Raw genomic sequence first — 18,236 nt, forward strand, 5'->3', positions numbered from 1 at the left:
AGTTCCAGTGGGACCTGTGTGTTTCAACATTTCATTTTACTTTATGGATATAAAAAGTCTGGAAAAGGAAATGAATTATGTCAGGTAATACCATTTTGCTAAAAGATGGGATTATTGAGTAGAGGTGAAGTGTATTTTTCTGAAGGGCAATTAAAGGGAGTGCTAGAAATGCAAATTCTGACTTAGTATGTTCCTAAATTGCTGATTGCCAGACCTAAGAGAGTATAACCAACTGGAATATAGTTCTGCGCTTATTCTTATATTTTTTCCACTAAACATTCGCTGCTGACCGTTATCAATGAACAGAATATATAATGTGTGGACCATTGGTCTGTCCTTGAATGGCTATTCTTACATGTGTCATCTCCTAACAGGAATTATTGACCTGAACAATATGGCTCCCACTATCTTAGTGCCTCATCCTGGAGGAACAAGCACACCACCCATGGAGAGAATCACGTATATCCCCGGTACCCAGCTTACATTCCCTCCCAGGCCTTACAATCCTGCTTCTCTGTCACCAGGTAAGAGCTCTTATGATTTGGTGATGTCTCTAATTGTCTCACATGCTGAGATAATTGACCATCTTTATTTAGCTTTCATTAATGTCATGTTTTGATGTTTTCTCAGGCGATGCTTTTTGCATGCGCTTCTCGCTTGGATAGCAAAGGTTTTCTTAATGATATCCTTTATAGTTACATTAGCAGCTGAAGGAGCGCTGACAAATTCAGAATTTGCCTCATTTTGTCAGGTCCTTATATATAGTCATTTGATTATGATTTCACTAACCTCATATTACATGTGTCGAAGGGTGGAATTTGGGTCTATAAGCTGTCTAGTTTCTAACTGTATAGAAACCACTTTAGTATAAAGCTGTCGAGCCTTCCACTGTCACTGTACGTTAAGCTTTTGTCTTCCTAGATAAGTGGATAGTCTTGAGTGGAATGAAAATGTATTTGGGAAATTTTGCTGTAAGTGGATGGCAGAATATATTGGCAAGCATTTACATCAAATTATGCTTGAGTATCTCTTTTTGCTACTTCATTTTATCTTGTGGACCTTCCAGGACACCCTACACACCTGGCAGGTTCTGCAGCTGCAAATGCTGAAAGGGAACGGGAAAGGGAGAGGGAGAAGGAACGGGAAAGGGAGAGGGAACGTGAGCGAGAGCGGGAAAGAGAACGAGAGAGGGAGAGAATAGCTCCCTGCGAAACTTATCTTCGACCAGGTGAGTGCACATTGCTACATTTGGATCAGTTGTCTTGTAGACTGTAACTGCTCATTTTCTATAGCCACTGTTAGCAACGCGCAGCTTAATAACAACACGTTACACGGTTTGGTTTTAGTCTGCACTTAAGGCAGGTTCCTATTACCTAGCAGTTCTGGTCATGACTGCAACTTCAGCAAGTAACAGGCTGCTTGATCTTTCTCTCATAGCAATGTAGCACCTAGGGAATGGTGTGAATCCCAGTTATCGCTAGCACAACTTGCATGTCATTTAGAGCATTGTAAACAGAATGCTGCCATTTAAACCTTTAATACATACAGTCGCATCTAGAGTGGTGGAGACAACTGGGAAAGGATGTGGAGGAGACAGCATTGATACATAGTTCTGCATCGTTATAAAAGTGATCTATATATTTTTTTTGTTTGTTCCCCTCTGCTCTATGTTCTGCAGGTACAGAGCAGCCTGGCAGACCTGGCAGTCATGGATATGTTCGGTCCCCGTCCCCTTCAGTTAGAAGCCAGGAAAACATACTGCAGCAAAGGCCTAGTATTTTTCAAGGAACCAATGGGACAAGTGTAATCACACCTTTGGATCCTGCTGCTCAGCTACGTATCATGTATGTATGTTTTATAAGTTACTGTTGCAGAGATATCTGTTCTAATATTTGAGCTTATTAAAAGGTGCATTTAGCCTGGGGAAAATACTAAAAGATAAGGATATACCACTGATTGCTTTTGGATTTATCGGAAATGATCCAATGCATTTTCACCCAGTCCAGTTTGGATAGAAATTAGTGTCACAAAAGCTTCACTTTGTTGTATGCATGATATGGCTCTAGTTCTTTTTTTCATGTGATATAATTCACAATATTTAATGTTTGCCAACAGGCAGCTCACCCCTGGAGCTCCCTCTATTACTCAAGGGTTGCCAGCTTCCCGTTACAATACTGCTGCTGATGCCCTTGCAGCACTAGTAGATGCTGCAGCCTCTGCTCCTCAGATGGAAGTTGCCAAAGCAAAAGAGAACAAGCATGAAGGAACCAGGATAGAAGAGAATATGGGACGGCGGTCAGCTGTGGTTACTGAGCAGCAGCAGATGGAACAGAAGACACTGGAGGTAGAAAAGAGGCCTGTCCAGTGCCCCTATACATCTGCAAATTTTTCTGGTGGCAAGTCCCAGGGACAGTCTTCATCAGTAGTCTATTCAGAGGCTGGTAAAGAGAAAGGACCTCCTCCTAAATCCAGGTACGAGGAAGAGCTGAGAACTCGAGGAAAGACCACAATTACTGCTGCTAACTTCATAGATGTGATCATCACTCGACAGATTGCTTCAGACAAGGATGCACGAGATAGGGGCTCTCAAAGTTCAGATTCTTCCAGTAGTTGTACGTATCTTAGTAACTATCTACTTCTTTGCTGTCTGTCTTAGCCTTTTAGGGAGATAATAAGCTGTGAAATGATTCTGATGTTTAATGATAAAATATTCAGCTCTGTGCAGTAGAGGCACTTCATAAGCAAATACTATTTTTGCATATAGTGACTCAAGATTCTTGCGAATTCAGAGTTGTTTGCTCTGTTCGGATTCTATGCTACAACATGAAATGCAGGATAATAAAACTAAATATTATCAGAAGTCAGGAAACCTAAAATTATTTTGTTTACGTTGGAATACTGCTTTATGGAAATATTTGTTTCACCATGGTTATCATGAGAAAAAGACAGTGTTTTGACTTTCATTTCACTGGTGTCATTTTAGTGGAAGCACTAGTGTTGCTGTGTATAGGCAACAAAAATGTTCTGTGATATTTACACCTTATTCCACAACCTTTGCTTGATATTCAGTATCCTCCCACCGGTATGAAGCTCCTGGAGATGCCATTGAGGTGATTAGCCCTGCAAATTCACCTGTACCTACTCAAGAAAAGCTACAGCCCTATCAACAAGAGACACCTAAACCAAGCCAGACAGAGAGTAAGTTTATCTGCATATGCAGATATTCTCACAATTATCTTGCTTATATTTACCAGCTCCATGAACTCATAATAAAGTTAAAATATCTCAGGAGTCTTTAAGTGACTGCTTACCACATTCTTTACTTTTCAGAAACTTCCAATAGAAGTATGTTGCTGCAGTGATCTGTGGAAAAACTAGAGCAAATGTATTGGAACTGACACTTGGCATTAAACAAAGCTCCTTTACATTACAGTGTAGCTGATTGAATAAGAAATTTATTTTCAATATATTCTTTAAAATTACTGCATATTGGTGTTGATGCCCACAACTTTACCTACTAGTAAAGCTCAAACTATTACAGTACAGTTTGCAGGTGAGAAGTGAGCTGCAATTCACCTGCATTGTGGAACGAAGCTTTATTTATCTATTCTAAATTGTAAGGCTTATATATGGAGGGCGAAAAGGTGGTTATCACACAGGATACCTGAAGTCTAAAGCAGATTAAATTTGTAAGCACAGAACTTCCAAACCTTGAAGCTTCAGTAATACCATCTTAACAGACTGACTTTTCTTCTTCAACCAGATGACCCAAACAGGCAATACGAGGGGACGATTCACCGCTATAGGACACAACAAGAACCACCTTCACCCCAACAACCTCCACCTCCCTCTTCCCAAGCAGAAGGGATGGCATATGTGCCCAGGACCCATCGACTTATCACCCTTGCCGATCACATCTGTGTAGGTTTATTTGCATGCATCTTTTCAGATGTGAGAAGTTATATTTTGATGATGAAAATACATGTTTTGGAACATAATACCAATTCTGTAATTATTAGTTTTACTTGAGGATATTATACAATGGTGTGTCTGAACTTACGATCATCTTATTTGTTGCAATTGGTCTCATAGTCATCTAGTTCATGAATACGTACGCTCTGGCCAATGTCTGACCAAGGTCTCTTTTCTATTTTTTTGGCCACAATCAGCAAATTATTACACAAGACTTTGCTAGAAACCAAGCAGCTTCTCAGGCCTCTTTGCAGCCTCCCACCACTACATTCCAGAATTCCACCCCTGCTCCAACACCTGTTTCTACCCGGGCAAAGACATCAAATCGCTACAGCCCTGAGTCGCAATCGCAGACTGTCCACCATCAGCGGCCAGGTGCTAGAGTGTCACCTGAAAATCTGTCTGACAAGTCCAGGGGAAGGTAATGCATGTTTTCAGTTTAACTGCAAATTTAATTAATGCCCAAATATGATATTTATAAAAAATAGCGCAGTAATCTTGATGTAGATCAGAAGTAGAGGTATCTTTTGGTCTTTCTTTAGGCAACGTCTGTCTTGCACTGTTTTTGACAATTGGTTGGCTTCGTAACATAGCTTATAACTGTTTTCCCTGCACTTCTTATGCTTAATTTCTAGTCTTTAGGGGGGTGAAGATGTTTAATTACGTAGAATTTATCAGAGTCATTATGGACAATTCAAAGACACCTTTTTGAGATTGCCAAGCATACTAAAGCATGTAACATAACTACTTATGTCTAGTTATATATGTAACAACTGCAATGCAATTACATGTGTTCTTTGTTTTTTCACATGCATTAAGAGTACTTACCTGTCTCTGAATTATGGATGTAGACCTGGAAAATCTCCAGAGAGGAGTCATGTCTCTTCAGAGCCCTATGAGCCAATCTCGCCACCTCAGGTCCCGGTTGTACATGAGAAACAGGAAAATGTTCTTTTGCTTTCCCAAAGAAGTGAGCCTACTGAACAGAGGTATGTGTAAAACTGAATTTTAAAAACATTATTCTGGATCTTTGTGCTGCAAACAATATCTTTAATAAAGAGCAGTTTAAGCAATCTTCCTCTGGTACCACGGGCAAGCTGTTAATCACTGTTCATCCTTTTGCACTAGCATTCAAAACTTGCTAATTGGCAGATGCTTTGGGAAGCCTGAGTGAAACATCATCTGTACGTGTTCTGTTCTTAAGTTTCTTGGTGCAAGCAGTGTGTCCTGTGTTATATCTGATAGAAAACATTATAACAAAACTCCTTGTGGGTGCCAGTTCTATAAAACTGAAGTGGTTTTTGGGAAAGGCCCATTTTCTACAATTTTTATTAAATAATTCAGGCTTCTCCTGCCTGATCAGCTTCCTGGATACTGTCCTGGTGAAGCGTGGAGGAACCCAGGCTTCCAACACTCATGATTCTAGAGCAGCTTATCACATGAAATATCACTAAGCTAAGGAGCTTAATTTCCAGGAGGTGTGAAGGTGGGACATCAGGAGGTCCATGCATCGGGCAGCCCTGTTTCCAGGGCTATTTGTCAGTCTGCCAGATCTGCAGTGTAAAACTACATGGGATCCCTGGCAGGCTGTATCAGTGCTGGTGTCTTCAAACATCTGGCAAATGCACATCGGAATGGATGCTTCTGTCATTTGCTCTGCTGCCTGTTGAAGAAGGAATAGCACCCGATGTGCTCACTGTGGACTTATTTAGGGCTCATGCTGGGGAAATTGATTCTTTTCTTTGTTTTTTCCCCCTCCACTCTGCAGTTTCTGGCAGGGTTGTTACAGTCCATGATGGGTGTTAGCTAGATGCAAAGGGATTTCAGCAACATGGCAGGGAAGATAGCACTTTTTAGATTTTAAGGATCTTGGCCTAGGAAACCTAGAGTCTTTGTCTTTTTTTACTTTATTTTTAGATTATTTTTTTAATTCAAGTATGGGGTGGAGTTTGGTTTGTGGATATTTTTTTTTTTTTTAATTAAAGCTGATTTGCCAGATTGCTGCTGCTTAAACAAACTCAAGTATTCTAAGTGCCACAGTGAACATACAGTTGATCATTTTTATCCACTTTTGAAAACAGAGCAAGTTGTTCATGACACTGGTATTAGCTGAGATTTTTCACCTGAATTTCTTCATGCTTTAGTTTTTTTTTTTTCTTAAAATTCTGTAATTGGAATACTACTGCTTTTATAATCTTTATAAACAGCCTAAAATTTGCATATTTTAAGATCTGAAGATAAAATGCACCCCTTGTCAGTTTGACATTTACTTCAGCAATTTTTTTACGCTAGTGTGACAGAAATTATGTGCAGAAAACGTGCCAGCTACTGTGAATGTAAAATTGATAAGGGGTATGAAATACAGAACGTTGATCCCAGTCTGAATTTGTGCCATAGAGCAAGGATGGCTAACTGGCAGCTCTTGAGCCAGATTCCAGTCCATAAGGTTATTTTGCCTGGTTTCTAAGAATGCCTGAAATCGCTTCATTTGTTTGGACCATGTGTGACAGGGTGGGTGAGCAGACTTAAGAAGTAGTACATCCTTTTTGGTGGCATACTGGGGACAAGAGTGAGGAGAAGAAAAAGGTTGGAAATGTGTAAATAGTAGGAGCAGCTAGGATGAGTATTTGGGCTTCTAGCTTAAACATTTTGTCACCTACCAATTTGCAGTGCAAACTTCAGCCGGCATGCAGGTTGCAAGGCAGAAGTAGGCACCCGTGACATGATTTGTAAGAGCATCATCTCTGTACCCCACTCTCCAGCACAGACAATGACATGGTGACTTTTTCTGTGAGCTGTAGAATCTTAAACCCCTGTTACCTGGATAAAGCAGACGTTCTGGAGAGTCATTATATTTGTCTGGTCGCCAAAAAACAGGCTGAGGAAAGAGTTTTAAAGCTCGTATGAATGTTGGCAGTTTCTGCCTGACTGCTTTTGGAAAGATTTAAATGTACATCTTGAAAATGTTCTCTCTCTTTGACATATGTTGGTCTTTGCAGGACTGACTCTCGCTCTCCAGGTAGTATAAGCTACCTGCCTTCGTTTTTCACCAAACTTGAGAACACTTCACCAATGGTAAAATCCAAGAAACAGGAGATATTTCGAAAGCTGAACTCATCTGGTGGAGGTGACTCTGACATGGGTATGCAGGACTTGCCTTTTCACTGAATTTTTCCAGCTTAAGCTTTATGTGACTGCCATCCACAGATGTCCTAACCTAAATAAGTTTAAAGTAACATATGAATTAATACAAATCTATGAATATAAAAACATATATAATAATTTATGACCGAAGAACTGGAAGATTGTTACATTTTTTCCTTTTTTTTTTTTTTTTAATGCTGGTATATGTAGGACTGTCACACTTAAGCTTTTTAACACTTTATTTGAGAGATGGAAATGGTTTCTGAAAACCATGGAAAAAACACATAATTAACAAGAGAGTTGTTAAAACCTGATGTTTTTCTAGTTAACTTTGTGTCTGTAGTTTGCTTCATATCAACATCAACTATTACACATTTTCCTTTTTGGAAAGGTGTCTTGAAACTGAATGTTTTGTGTTTTCTTGGCCCTTACGATTACGGCTGTTAAAAAGACATATTTTAATATAGTTTCAGTAATGGATACTGACATGGTGGAATATGATACTAGAACTATATTTTTGTTTTTCTCTTAGAAATCTTAACAGAACTTTGTATCAAAATTGTCAGTAGTGAGAGTTTAAGCTGTTTGTGAACTCAGTACCTAGTAGAGAGTGTTTATTTGAAAGTGAATGCTCTTGCATTGAGCAACAAATTAATCTCATTCTGAGAAACAAGGCTGTGTCAGTAAGGGTTGCAGCATTCTTTTTATTGGATCCCCATTGTGGGCACGATAGATTTGGCTCTGTTGAAAATTTTGTGTGCATGCTTGGTGTACAAACACACTTTCCATTGTTGCCAATAATCTTTTCATTTATATATTGAATTCAGTGTTATGGTTGAAAATCTTTATTCTCAAATTGGACATAATATAGGTAGTGTTGCGGGGGGGATATTTAGCCATTCAAAGTTGTTGTCATTCATTTTTTTAGTACATACAAATACTCAGCCTGTAAGGCTCATATGTTAAAATATGAAATTAAGTGAAAATGAAATGAAATGCAGCTTTGCTCTTTAAAGTACATAAATTGTGAAACTTCAAAAAGTCAGTCTGTTTCCTGAAGTAACATCTTTAAAAGAAGGCTAGCCATGACCATATAAGATACTTTTACCCTGGTATGGATCCTTTTCCTGAGGAGACATAAATGCACATTCATCTTAGAAGATTGAGAAAGCAAAAACAGAACATTGAACATAGTTCAAAGTAATTATACCTTGTGCATTAGGACTAGTAGCGATCACTTGTAGTGATCATCAATGCTGGAAAACTCAATGAAGTGTTGTGCTTTAATTGCAGCAACTGCTCAGCCAGGGACTGAAATATTCAATTTGCCAGCAGTCACTACCTCAGGTAAGATTTTCAATAAAAGAAACAATATATGTTTCAGAAAAAATAAACTAGCGTAATATCTTCCATTTATATGCTTTGGGGAGTCCAGTAAATGAGGAAGATGATGAAAATTTAAAAAGTAATATCCTACATGAAAACTTGTTTCCTGTAAAGCAAAAATGACGAAAGGAAAAGCAAAATGACCAAAGGAAGTTTCAGAAAATATTTTAAATGGGAACTTAGGCAAGAACGTTTTATTTCTGTGTGCTCTATTTCTGTATGCTCTGCAAGTCCTACACAGAGGTGGAAGTCATGAAATTGGTTAGCATCTCACTGAAATAAATTTAAATACAGTGTAGTTCAACAAAACTTGAGCTTAGTTCATCAAATGTAGTTTACTTTATAAACCACTGTATATAAAATACTTACTGATTATTTTCTATGAGATGGGGAAATGAAACATAATCCATAATTTTACTGTGTTAAAGAGGCGAGTGAGACAGAGAATTGGACTGAAATGTGGGAGATAAGAACTGCCAAATCTGAATCTTGAGTTGTACCACAGATTGACTTTACATGATTTTGGCCAGTCGCTGCCCCTTCTGGTACAGTGCTTCTGTCTTTTAAATGGAGAAAGTACTGATCTCCATTCATTTAGATGGAAGACAAGCTTTTGGAATAAATATTTGCCATGTATCACACTTCATAAGACAAATTAGTATGTATCATTAATGAGAGAAGTATTCTTCTGGTCTCTTCTTTTACAACTGAATAATAGCTGCAGATTTTACTTAATATGCTATCACAATCAGCATGCTCAGCTTCCTTTGCTATTAAAAAAAACCCCAAAGAAAAGTAAAATTTACCCTCTTGCAAACAGTCTGACATTTAGTGGCACTACTGACATAGCTCTTCAGTGTTTGCTGGCATGTCTAACTTGTAGCCGTTGTGAGCTGCTTTGGAGCATGTAGCTTCGCATTTTAAAAAAATCTCATCTTTGTTTTTTTTTCCACCTCTCTCTAAAATCTTTTCCCATATCCCTTTGTAATTTCTCTGAGATATGTTTTTTGCCTCCCCTCCCACCTTTTCCTGTATGTTTTCTTTTATCTCCCAGGTGCAGTCAGTTCTAGGGGTCATTCCTTTGCAGATCCTGCCAGTAATCTTGGTCTGGAAGACATTATTAGAAAAGCATTGATGGGAAACTTTGATGACAAGAGTGAGGAGCATGGAGTTGTAATGTCACAATCTATTGCGGTAGCACCTGGCAGTTCCAGTGCTGCAGTATCGGCAAGTAATGAGACGCGTAGGGAAGAAGCTAATCCATCACCAAATTCAGGTGAGGTATTGCAGCTCCTAAATATTTCATGGTCTTAAAGAAAAAAATAAGGGTTTGAATAAATTTGGTGTCATTGAAAAATCACGGTCTTTCCTCTAGAAGTCATAGAGATGGTGTTTCCATTCCCTCTAGTGGTCCTGGCTTTCAAAATGGTGCTGGTGACTTCAGGAGCATTAGCCAGTATTTCTTAGAGAATGACAACACTGATGAAACAGGGAAGAGATAACAGGGTGTATTAGATACCTGAACCTTCTCAGTGCTTTGATGAAAATGCATGTGTAGTACATCACCTATAAAGAAGACATGACAGTGGGAACTAGCTTGAAATGAAAACATCTCCCTTCCTAAAAATGGAAATATAACTCCATTGTGATAAGAATAGGGATTTTCTAGCAATAGTGTGCTAGAAGACCAGCCTATACGGTCACTAATTGTAGTAAATCAGCATGCCAGAAGGCACCAGTGTGCACCTCTTGTTTGCTGCTAAGTGTTAATTTACAGAAACAAACATAGGCTAAAATGCAGTGTAACGTTTTTGTGAAATCTGTCCCTTCTGTTTCCAGGAGGGGGAGTTGGCAAGCAGAAGCTAATCGGCAAGTCAAATAGTAGGAAGTCTAAGTCTCCGATTCCTGGACAGGGGTATTTGGGAACCGAAAGACCTTCTTCTGTCTCATCTGTACATTCAGAAGGGGACTACCACAGACAGACTCCAGTGTGGGCCTGGGAAGACAGGCCTTCATCAACAGGTGAGAAATGGGTTTCTTTCAAACTTGACAAACCAGATGTGGTATTTGTAGAAAGGTCAGAGGTAGACATACTATAACACTGGTATATTGGTCAAAAGATTACAGCATATAAGGATTTTCTGAAACAGATTTTCTGCTAGTTGCCACGACAAAAACCCGACTATCTTTCAGATACAGATCTCTTAGAACAGCTCATGTTTTTGACTTGGAGAAACTCTCTTTGATTCAGGTTCAACGCAGTTTCCTTACAACCCGTTGACGATGAGGATGCTCAGCAGTACACCGCCAACATCCATTGCGTGTGCCCCACCGTCCATGAGCCAAGCAACCACTCACCAACAGAACAGGATATGGGAGCGAGAGCCTGCACCACTGCTTTCAGCACAATATGAGACTCTGTCTGACAGTGATGACTGAACTATGCGGATTTTTTTTTTTTATTTGCGGGTCAAAAGAAGAAATCTATTTTTGACTTGTGCCCATAGAGACTTTCCAAGAGAGCAAGGGCCACACAATGAAGAATTAATGGAGAGTCCATTAAATGCCTTCTGCACAGGCCATGTGTTGGAGGATCGTGATCAAGAAGGTTGACTTACTAAAGATAAATATGTAAAGAATTTTTAAAAATGTGGACTATTCCTGTTCTACATCTATTTGTAAAGAAAACCATAATGTCTTTAAATCATTCTTCTGTAAATAGAGAGTACTTTTTGCAGTGTTTTTTCCCTTGCTATAGTATCTGGTGTACTTATGTTCAAATCATTGCCTAAACTTTGGGGGTCATTTTGTAATTTTTTTTAAGCATTTTCTCCAGTGTAGAGTACTTTTCATAACCCTAGCCTCTCTACCAGCCTAGCCTAACCGTAACCCTAGCATCCCAACCAGCCTAGCATCATTGCCCATTTAATGCCGTGCCACTTCTTGCAGGCATTGTGCTTTTATATAATTTTTTTCCCCCTAGACACTTTCTCAGTGGTGTTCAAGCTCTTGTGAAAATGTTGATTTTTAAGACTGACCCCTTACTGAATTCTGTACATTAACATAGTCCAGTTCGCTGGAATAAGATGATATATTTCTTTGACTTTTAAATTCTGCCACACTGTAAATTTTTGGTGCAGTTGGTTTTATTTAGCAATGCTGCAGAAATATTATTGCATGGGTATGTTATGGTTCATTTTTAAAAGGAAAAAAAAACAAAACAAAAAGAACAGCTTCTGGAGGCATACCTCACTGTTATGCACACTGGGAATTTTAACTGTGCCCCAAAAGCCTATCTTGGTGTCTTCTGTTTCTGCATTGTATGCAGTCAAAACAGGCTACTAAATTTTACTGTCCTATTTAACCACAGCAAATGGCTTATCTGAACAGAGGCTCTGGGTGGGTTGATAAATCCTTTAAGAAGAAAAACCTCTACATCCCAAGTTTAAATAAAACAAAGTGCTTTTATAGAATAATTGAGCAACACACGAGTCAACTACTTGGCTTCTGTTACAACCAGTTTGAAATAGGTACTGTGATTTTTACCTTCCTCCAGTCTGATTTTAAAATCATTACGTAATAATTATTTTAAAGTCTGCGTCCCCATCCCAATCCCTAGCCCTATAAGCAAGCTTTTGGTGGAAGTCCTTACAAATGCTTGGCTTAACTCCTAAAGTGTGCAATACTTGTTAGGGTGACTTTTTTTTTTTTTTTAAATTGTATATGGTACTAGGAGAGTCTCCTTAATCATTCATCTATCAATGCCTGCTATGATATGCTTGTAGCTCATGTATACATACATCTGGTTAGTGATATCACAGGGTGTCCTGACATCCATCTTCAAGAGCATCTTATTTTTTGCTGCACTGACCTCAGGAATTGAATTTAAGTCTTCTGGGGTAGAAGGACTGATTTACAGATAGCACTGAGTTGGGGGGTGGCATGGTCTGTCAGATTCCAAACTGCTTTTGCATCTCATTGATGAACAGAGTCTTTGCCTTGAAGTTATTTTCCAGTCAAAATACTTTTAATTTAACACTGTATTTGCGATACCTTGTATAGAAGGTGTAATGTAGCTGTGTAACCTTAAGCTATGTAAGCTCTACATCTTACGGAAGGACTGTAATGGTTCAGTTACAAACAGGAAGAAGTACAGAACTATTTATCGATAGCAAATTTACTTTGAGTACTTCAGAGGAAAGCCTTTTTGCCCTAAGTGTGAGAAAGAAAAAATCCAAAGGAACTCATTTGGAAACTTGACACTGCATTGCAAACACAATTATTTTGCTACTTTTTTTGAAACACTGCATCAGAGTAGATCAGTTGGCAGTCTTAAATCTCCTTGCAGTCTTTCTCTAAGAAAGATTTTTCTCACCCTCCCATCCTTTACCCTTCTGGCTTAAAGGAGTGAATTTTTTGTCCTGTTTGTAGACCTGTGCTCTTATTTTAACTTTTTTGTTCCTGCAGCAACATATACTGGAAAACAAATTGATCTGCCCTTTTTGTAGATTTAAATTTGGAGTGGAGAGTTCAGTTCCATTCTAAAACTCACTTGTTCTCACGTTCTTAGTGTAACAAATACAATGTGAGAGAGACATGTACAGACAAATGTCTTTCTTTGCTAACTGTACAGTAAGTATAGCATGTTCATTGCAAAGCTTCATGTTATTGCTGCTGCAGCAGCAAGATATCCAAAGTAGGATAGTCACTTTCTCCTAAGATACAGCTTGAGTGGCATTTGCACATAAAATATTGCTGCTTTTTTGTTTGTTATCAGAGTTCTAACTTCTCCAGTGTGAAAAACTTCTCCAGAGCCTAAGTTAGGGTTTACCACAATTCCAGTAATCTTCAAGTATGGAATTACATCTGACCTGTTTCAAACAGGAAGGTGTTTGTAAATCATGTTTACAAAGTGTAGTTTACTACAAATTTTTAACTGATTTCTGATCAGCGCTTTCACAATGCTTTCATCTTGATATGTTTCGTGATTCTGATATGAAACCATTTAAGACTTGAAAAAACCCATGCATCATAAAACTCAACTTTTTTTTCCACACAATGTCTTCAGTAGACAGTGACTTCTGGATTCAGACCAATCAATAAAGGGGATCAGTTCTCCATTTGCTTTTTCTGTGTCTCCCTCTTGTTTGCAGCATCAAGCTATGTTCATGAGAACAGGCAAAACACTTCCCTTAGGGGGTGCTGCAGGGTTCCCAGTTAACACCGCTGGAGTGTCTAAGGTCTGCCACTTAAAAACAGAAAAACTGAACTTTAAAGAAGATTGGCTCTAAGGTGTTAGAGCCTTTCTGTTAGTACAAGCGTGCCTGTAACAGCCCTATTTTTACTTCCTAGCTTGCTGAGAACAAAGCTGTATATGTGACTTGAGTTTTTCCAGCTTCAATGAACATCTACTCTGGAAAACCTGCATGCCTCTTCTTAGCTCAAAGTTAAGCAGAGTTGAAGCCACTAATGCTACTGTAAGTAAACTAATAGTGATGCAATTAACATTAAGGGATATACCAAACAGCTGAAGTTCTTACAAATGAGAGGTTAAAGTAATGCTTGGTAATGACAGAGTTAGTTAGTTCTACTATCCTAGCTAAATATGGATTTCATAACTTCTGGTTTAATTCTCCTTTGTCTTTAACATTAAGCTTCACTGCAGGGCAGAACTGAAAAATTCTGTTGTATAAGCAGGCTGTTCATACTAGATTCACATGAAGGCATGTACCTTGCAAATGTGATGGTATGTACGTGCCATCTTTTCCAACAGGAAGCCTCAGCATTCTAACACTGACCTATCCAAGAAAGGAAGACAGCTTTTGTACTTAGTGTGCTCTTGGCTGGGGTAAGGTAGCCAAGTGTTTTATTTTTGACACCAGCTCTGCTTTGGTAACATAGTTTCACCCCTCCTCTGAGAGGACATGTTCTATCTTTGGGTCCTAAATGCTTTGAAGAAAAACACTTGATCTTCAGGCAACCTGTTTGAAAAGGACATGGACCTACAGCTCTGTCATAGTATGGGTATAGTCTGGGAAATGCTCTGTCGAAGCTAATACATACTGAACTGTAGCACTGACACAAATACACTCCTTGACTTAACTGCAAGTATTAATGCTAGACTTGCACTTTGCTGGCAGTTAAGACAAAGCTAAATCGCTAGCACGGTAGGTCATAACTCTAACCATAGACTACACCACAAATTTACGTAGTTAAGATTTCACAACTTTATTTTGGGCTAAGTTGTTAGGCAATAGCAGCCCTTCTTGTTAAGCAGTCCTTAAACTCCTCATTGCTGTTTCCCTGGAGAATTGCACCAAACTGGTCCCAGGCTGCTTGTACTGACCAACCCTCGCTGCTGTAGGCCACCTCAAAGTTGGACTCTGTGGCCAAACTCATTTGGAGCCCTTTCTCCTCTTGGCCAGCTCAGCTAGTTCTTCCTGGATGTGCTGGACAGAAGCAACATCTCCCTTCTGTTGTGCCTGCTTGAGAGCTTCTTTGTACACTTGTTTTGCTTGCAGGAAGTCTTCTGTAGCAAGAGGAAAAAGTAGCATGGCTAGCCAACTACACACCCATTTTCAGAGTCCCCCCCTGAAGCTGACCGCATGCAAAGGACATGCAAAAGACTACTTGGAACACTTCAAGAACTAGGGAGGTTCAGAAAACATCCAGCATAGGGTGCCAACTAAAAGAGCTAGACAGCAGCAATGAAGACAGGACAAGGTGCTGCTTCAGCATTAAGATCTCATCGAAACAAGTCTCAAGCATGTCTTACATCCTTTTAGAACCAGTTACTATATATACAGGACAAGGGAAACTAGATTTGGTGGCAACCTTTTGAGTCAGATGCACCAGTACCACATTTATCTTGGACAGCATCCTTCAGCAGCTGAATTCAATTTGAACACAATACAAGTTGCCTACACAAAGTCAGCAGATCTACTGCTTAAACTAAAAATAGTAACACAAAAGTAACACTATAGTTCAATCCTACAGTACAGGCATCTGCAGTCAGCACAAGCACAGTGACATGGGCTGGACATTTATTTACTTACCTTTGTGCATCAGAATTGCTGCCAGGTTATTCAGCACCATGTGCTCCTCAGGGTGTTGAGTCTCCTTTGCCAGCTCAGCTGCCCTCTTCACATAGGAGTATGCCTCATCATAGTGCCCCTGAGCATCCAGTACAGTTGCTAAGTCATTCATCAGGACCACAGTCTGCACCAGGACAGAAAAGGAAGCCTCAGAGCAAGACTTGTATAGAAGTCTGGGGCAGCAGGAACATCACATTCATACCCCAGTCACATTAGTGAAAGTAGTATTCCCCAGAGAAGCTTTCAGTAATAAAGTGTCTTATATATCAGCATGCTGCATGCTCATTCTTCCTGGCAGGAAAACAGAAGCTAATTTAGTGCTGTGTACGTTTGATGCCAGCGAAGCTGCTTTGAAGGCTGCCTCATTCCTTAGGACATTAGCCTTTATAGTCCAACTACCATTGTACACGTCACCTGTGGATGAGTCTCTCCCTGAACATCATTTGATATCTGCAGAGCCTTCTCATACATTTTTTGGGCCACTGGGAGCTGGTTAATGTTTAGGAGATAGCGAGCATAGGAGTCTAGGCTCATCCCAAGCAACAGACGGGTGTTGGCCTTTTCTTCAGCTGCAAATAGAGAGGAGTGGAAGTGATCACTTCTACAAGATCAAGCACGAGTCTCCATCTTACAAGAGTAGGAAACTAATGCAGTGTGAAGACAATGGATTGACATGAAAATGGTGCTTAGGCAATAGGGAAAGCAACATCAAAGACAGGGAAATCGAGAAAAGATAATAAGAGAAGCCTTTGGCAGACAAGGCAGTCCCACCTGGCAAGACATCCTCAGGCAAGTCCTTTTGCTTGGTAATCTTCTCCTCTAAGGTCAGGATGCAGAACTCATAGCCAGCCAGGGCTAATTTGTGCCTGCAAAGTACAACAACTCAGCAAAACAAGGCTCCTTCCACCCCTGAAGGGACGGATGTGAACACCTTCGATCCCTCATTGCAGAGGGCCTGTAAGATAGCTTTTCTCCTTCACCAGAACCTTGTTGCCCTCGGTGCTCTTTTCTTGATTATGGCCTGGACCCTTCTCTTGACCCATAGGCAAAGGGATCAAAGATGTGGAGAGGGGACCCCCCCTCCCCCCAAACAAGGCCAGCTAAAGCAACCCATGCTGACACTTTATTGAACGATGAAGCTACAAGTTGCTTCAAAAGCCTTCTCTCCTGTGAGGTGTGGATTTAAGACTAAAGAGTGATGTCCTCTATGACTAATTCTGCCCTAAAAGCTGGGCAGGTCAGCAAATCACTGTGCTGCGTGACAGCGGGTAGGCAAATATCATGCCTGTGGGAACCTTTATGTTGATGGTATCTTGTCACACCAAAGCTTCCTCAGGCACTCTATTCTTAAAGAGCCCCTGCTCAGCCACCACTGCCACTGTGAAGCTGAGACGAAAGCAAAAAATGCCTTTAGCAGGGAACTCACTGTTTCTGAGCAGCATAGATACTGGCCAGCTTGAGGGACATCTCAAGGATTGCATTGTCATCCTGCCAGGAGGACACACAACACAACTGTTACTCCTCTTGCACCTCCCCAGTAGAAACATTACTTTGCCAGAGAACAAGTTTAGACCTTGAAAATGCCCATCCTGTTGTCTCCAGAGCTGCCATCCCCTCAAAGGAAGTTCTTGAGAAGCTGGCAAGCTCATAGCTAGTATTGCAAGTTTTGAGTAGGAGGTATTACAGCACAAGAAATAGACCAAAGAATTGTTAATACTTCCGATAAAGGCTTTCAGCTGGAAGAACATACCTCCTTTGTGTCCCCTGCAAGCAAATAGCTCATACTTGCTTTGTAGAGCTTTTCTGCCTGAAATGAGAATTTTGAAGAGAATACTGAGGAATGATGGCAGTAAAAACAAGAGGCCCCCACCCTTTACAGAGGCAGACTACTGGGAGAAACTTGTCTCACAATTTGCGGCATTTCCATTGTATGTCAAGACCAGTGAGACTTGAAAGGCTAACCAGAGCCCAACGGTACTGCCAGCTAGCAGGGTCCTTTCAGTTTCTACTTTAGGACTCCTGCGCCAGCCATGAGTTTTACCACATCTGTGTGCCTTCAGGGCTTTCCCAGATTCTCCTTGGGACAGCCATCTAAATGCTTGACTATGGCATTTGACAGTAAGAAGTATTCCTTCCCTTGCACACCATGTTGGAGCTCAAAATTTAACTATGAAAGCATCTTTCTTAGCAGCATGTGCTCCATGGGACTGCAGTCCCAAGGCAAGTTATTCTGCTTTGGACTGCAAGATTTCTGCCTCACAACTCTCAGTACGCAGCCTGTCACTGCACGCCACACCTTCACGATCTTGGACGTGACAAGACCTTGCGCAAGATGTCAGCCTCTTAAAATTCAGAGGGAAAAAAACCAGAGTTACTCACATTGTCCAGCTGTCCCCGCATGAAGGCCACGTTTGCCATCTGGAAGAGACAGACAGTGCTGCAGCTCCACAAAGGCTGCGGGGACCAGCCTCAACACAACCGCTTTTCCTCCTACCTACAGCTCCACCACAGACCCAGCATGGGGCACTACACCCCCCCGAAGGGAACTGCGGCCCCACGGCGACTTCTAGCACGGGCCAGACACGACACGGGACAGCCCCGGGCCAGGGGGCGGCCGGCCCAGCCCCCGCCGGCCCCCCC

At 40.5% G+C, this 18,236-nt stretch overlaps 2 protein-coding genes across 3 annotated transcripts in view; one reads left to right on the plus strand and one right to left on the minus strand.

Annotated features, from left to right (window-relative positions):
* The window catches only part of NCOR1 (nuclear receptor corepressor 1), a 75,599-nt gene extending 61,977 nt beyond the window's left edge, over positions 1 to 13,622 (plus strand). Inside the window, exons 35-47 of the mRNA XM_009328641.1 lie at positions 375 to 524; positions 1,067 to 1,228; positions 1,679 to 1,844; positions 2,116 to 2,612; positions 3,070 to 3,198; positions 3,764 to 3,921; positions 4,170 to 4,393; positions 4,824 to 4,961; positions 6,972 to 7,114; positions 8,410 to 8,463; positions 9,557 to 9,778; positions 10,342 to 10,524; positions 10,754 to 13,622. Of these exons, the coding sequence (XP_009326916.1) occupies positions 375 to 524; positions 1,067 to 1,228; positions 1,679 to 1,844; positions 2,116 to 2,612; positions 3,070 to 3,198; positions 3,764 to 3,921; positions 4,170 to 4,393; positions 4,824 to 4,961; positions 6,972 to 7,114; positions 8,410 to 8,463; positions 9,557 to 9,778; positions 10,342 to 10,524; positions 10,754 to 10,941 (2,414 nt within the window). The 3' untranslated portion in view covers positions 10,942 to 13,622. The remainder of the gene's footprint in view (positions 1 to 374; positions 525 to 1,066; positions 1,229 to 1,678; positions 1,845 to 2,115; positions 2,613 to 3,069; positions 3,199 to 3,763; positions 3,922 to 4,169; positions 4,394 to 4,823; positions 4,962 to 6,971; positions 7,115 to 8,409; positions 8,464 to 9,556; positions 9,779 to 10,341; positions 10,525 to 10,753) is intronic.
* A 1,089-nt stretch (positions 13,623 to 14,711) lies between these two features.
* TTC19 (tetratricopeptide repeat domain 19) lies at positions 14,712 to 18,091 on the minus strand. 2 transcript variants are annotated; one of them, XM_009328643.1, is made up of 7 exons: positions 17,976 to 18,091; positions 17,347 to 17,403; positions 17,023 to 17,084; positions 16,368 to 16,462; positions 16,011 to 16,165; positions 15,558 to 15,720; positions 14,712 to 15,028 (listed from the first exon to the last, which is right to left on the minus strand). In XM_009328643.1, the coding sequence occupies exons 1-7, from the start codon at positions 18,012 to 18,014 to the stop codon at positions 14,898 to 14,900; spliced, it is 702 nt and encodes a 233-aa protein (XP_009326918.1). In that variant the 5' UTR covers positions 18,015 to 18,091; the 3' UTR covers positions 14,712 to 14,897. The 2 variants fall into 2 exon arrangements, with proteins under 2 accessions (XP_009326918.1, XP_009326917.1); XM_009328642.1 differs by having other exon boundaries at positions 14,712 to 15,031; positions 17,976 to 18,071.
* Positions 18,092 to 18,236: the final 145 nt, after the last annotated feature.

Source organism: Pygoscelis adeliae, unplaced genomic scaffold (genome assembly GCF_000699105.1).
Source record: "Pygoscelis adeliae isolate BGI_AS28 unplaced genomic scaffold, ASM69910v1 Scaffold347, whole genome shotgun sequence".
NCBI classification, from domain to species: domain Eukaryota; kingdom Metazoa; phylum Chordata; class Aves; order Sphenisciformes; family Spheniscidae; genus Pygoscelis; species Pygoscelis adeliae.

Coding starts and splice junctions, on each gene's coding strand:
- TTC19 (XM_009328642.1), bottom strand. CDS start 18,014: ATGGCAAACGTGGCCTTCATGCGGGGACAGCTGGACAAT. Junction 17,085..17,346: donor TTGCAGGGGACACAAAGGAG/GTATGTTCTTCC, acceptor TCCTCCTGGCAG/GATGACAATGCAATCCTTGA. Junction 16,463..17,022: donor ATCTATGCTGCTCAGAAACA/GTGAGTTCCCTG, acceptor TGTACTTTGCAG/GCACAAATTAGCCCTGGCTG.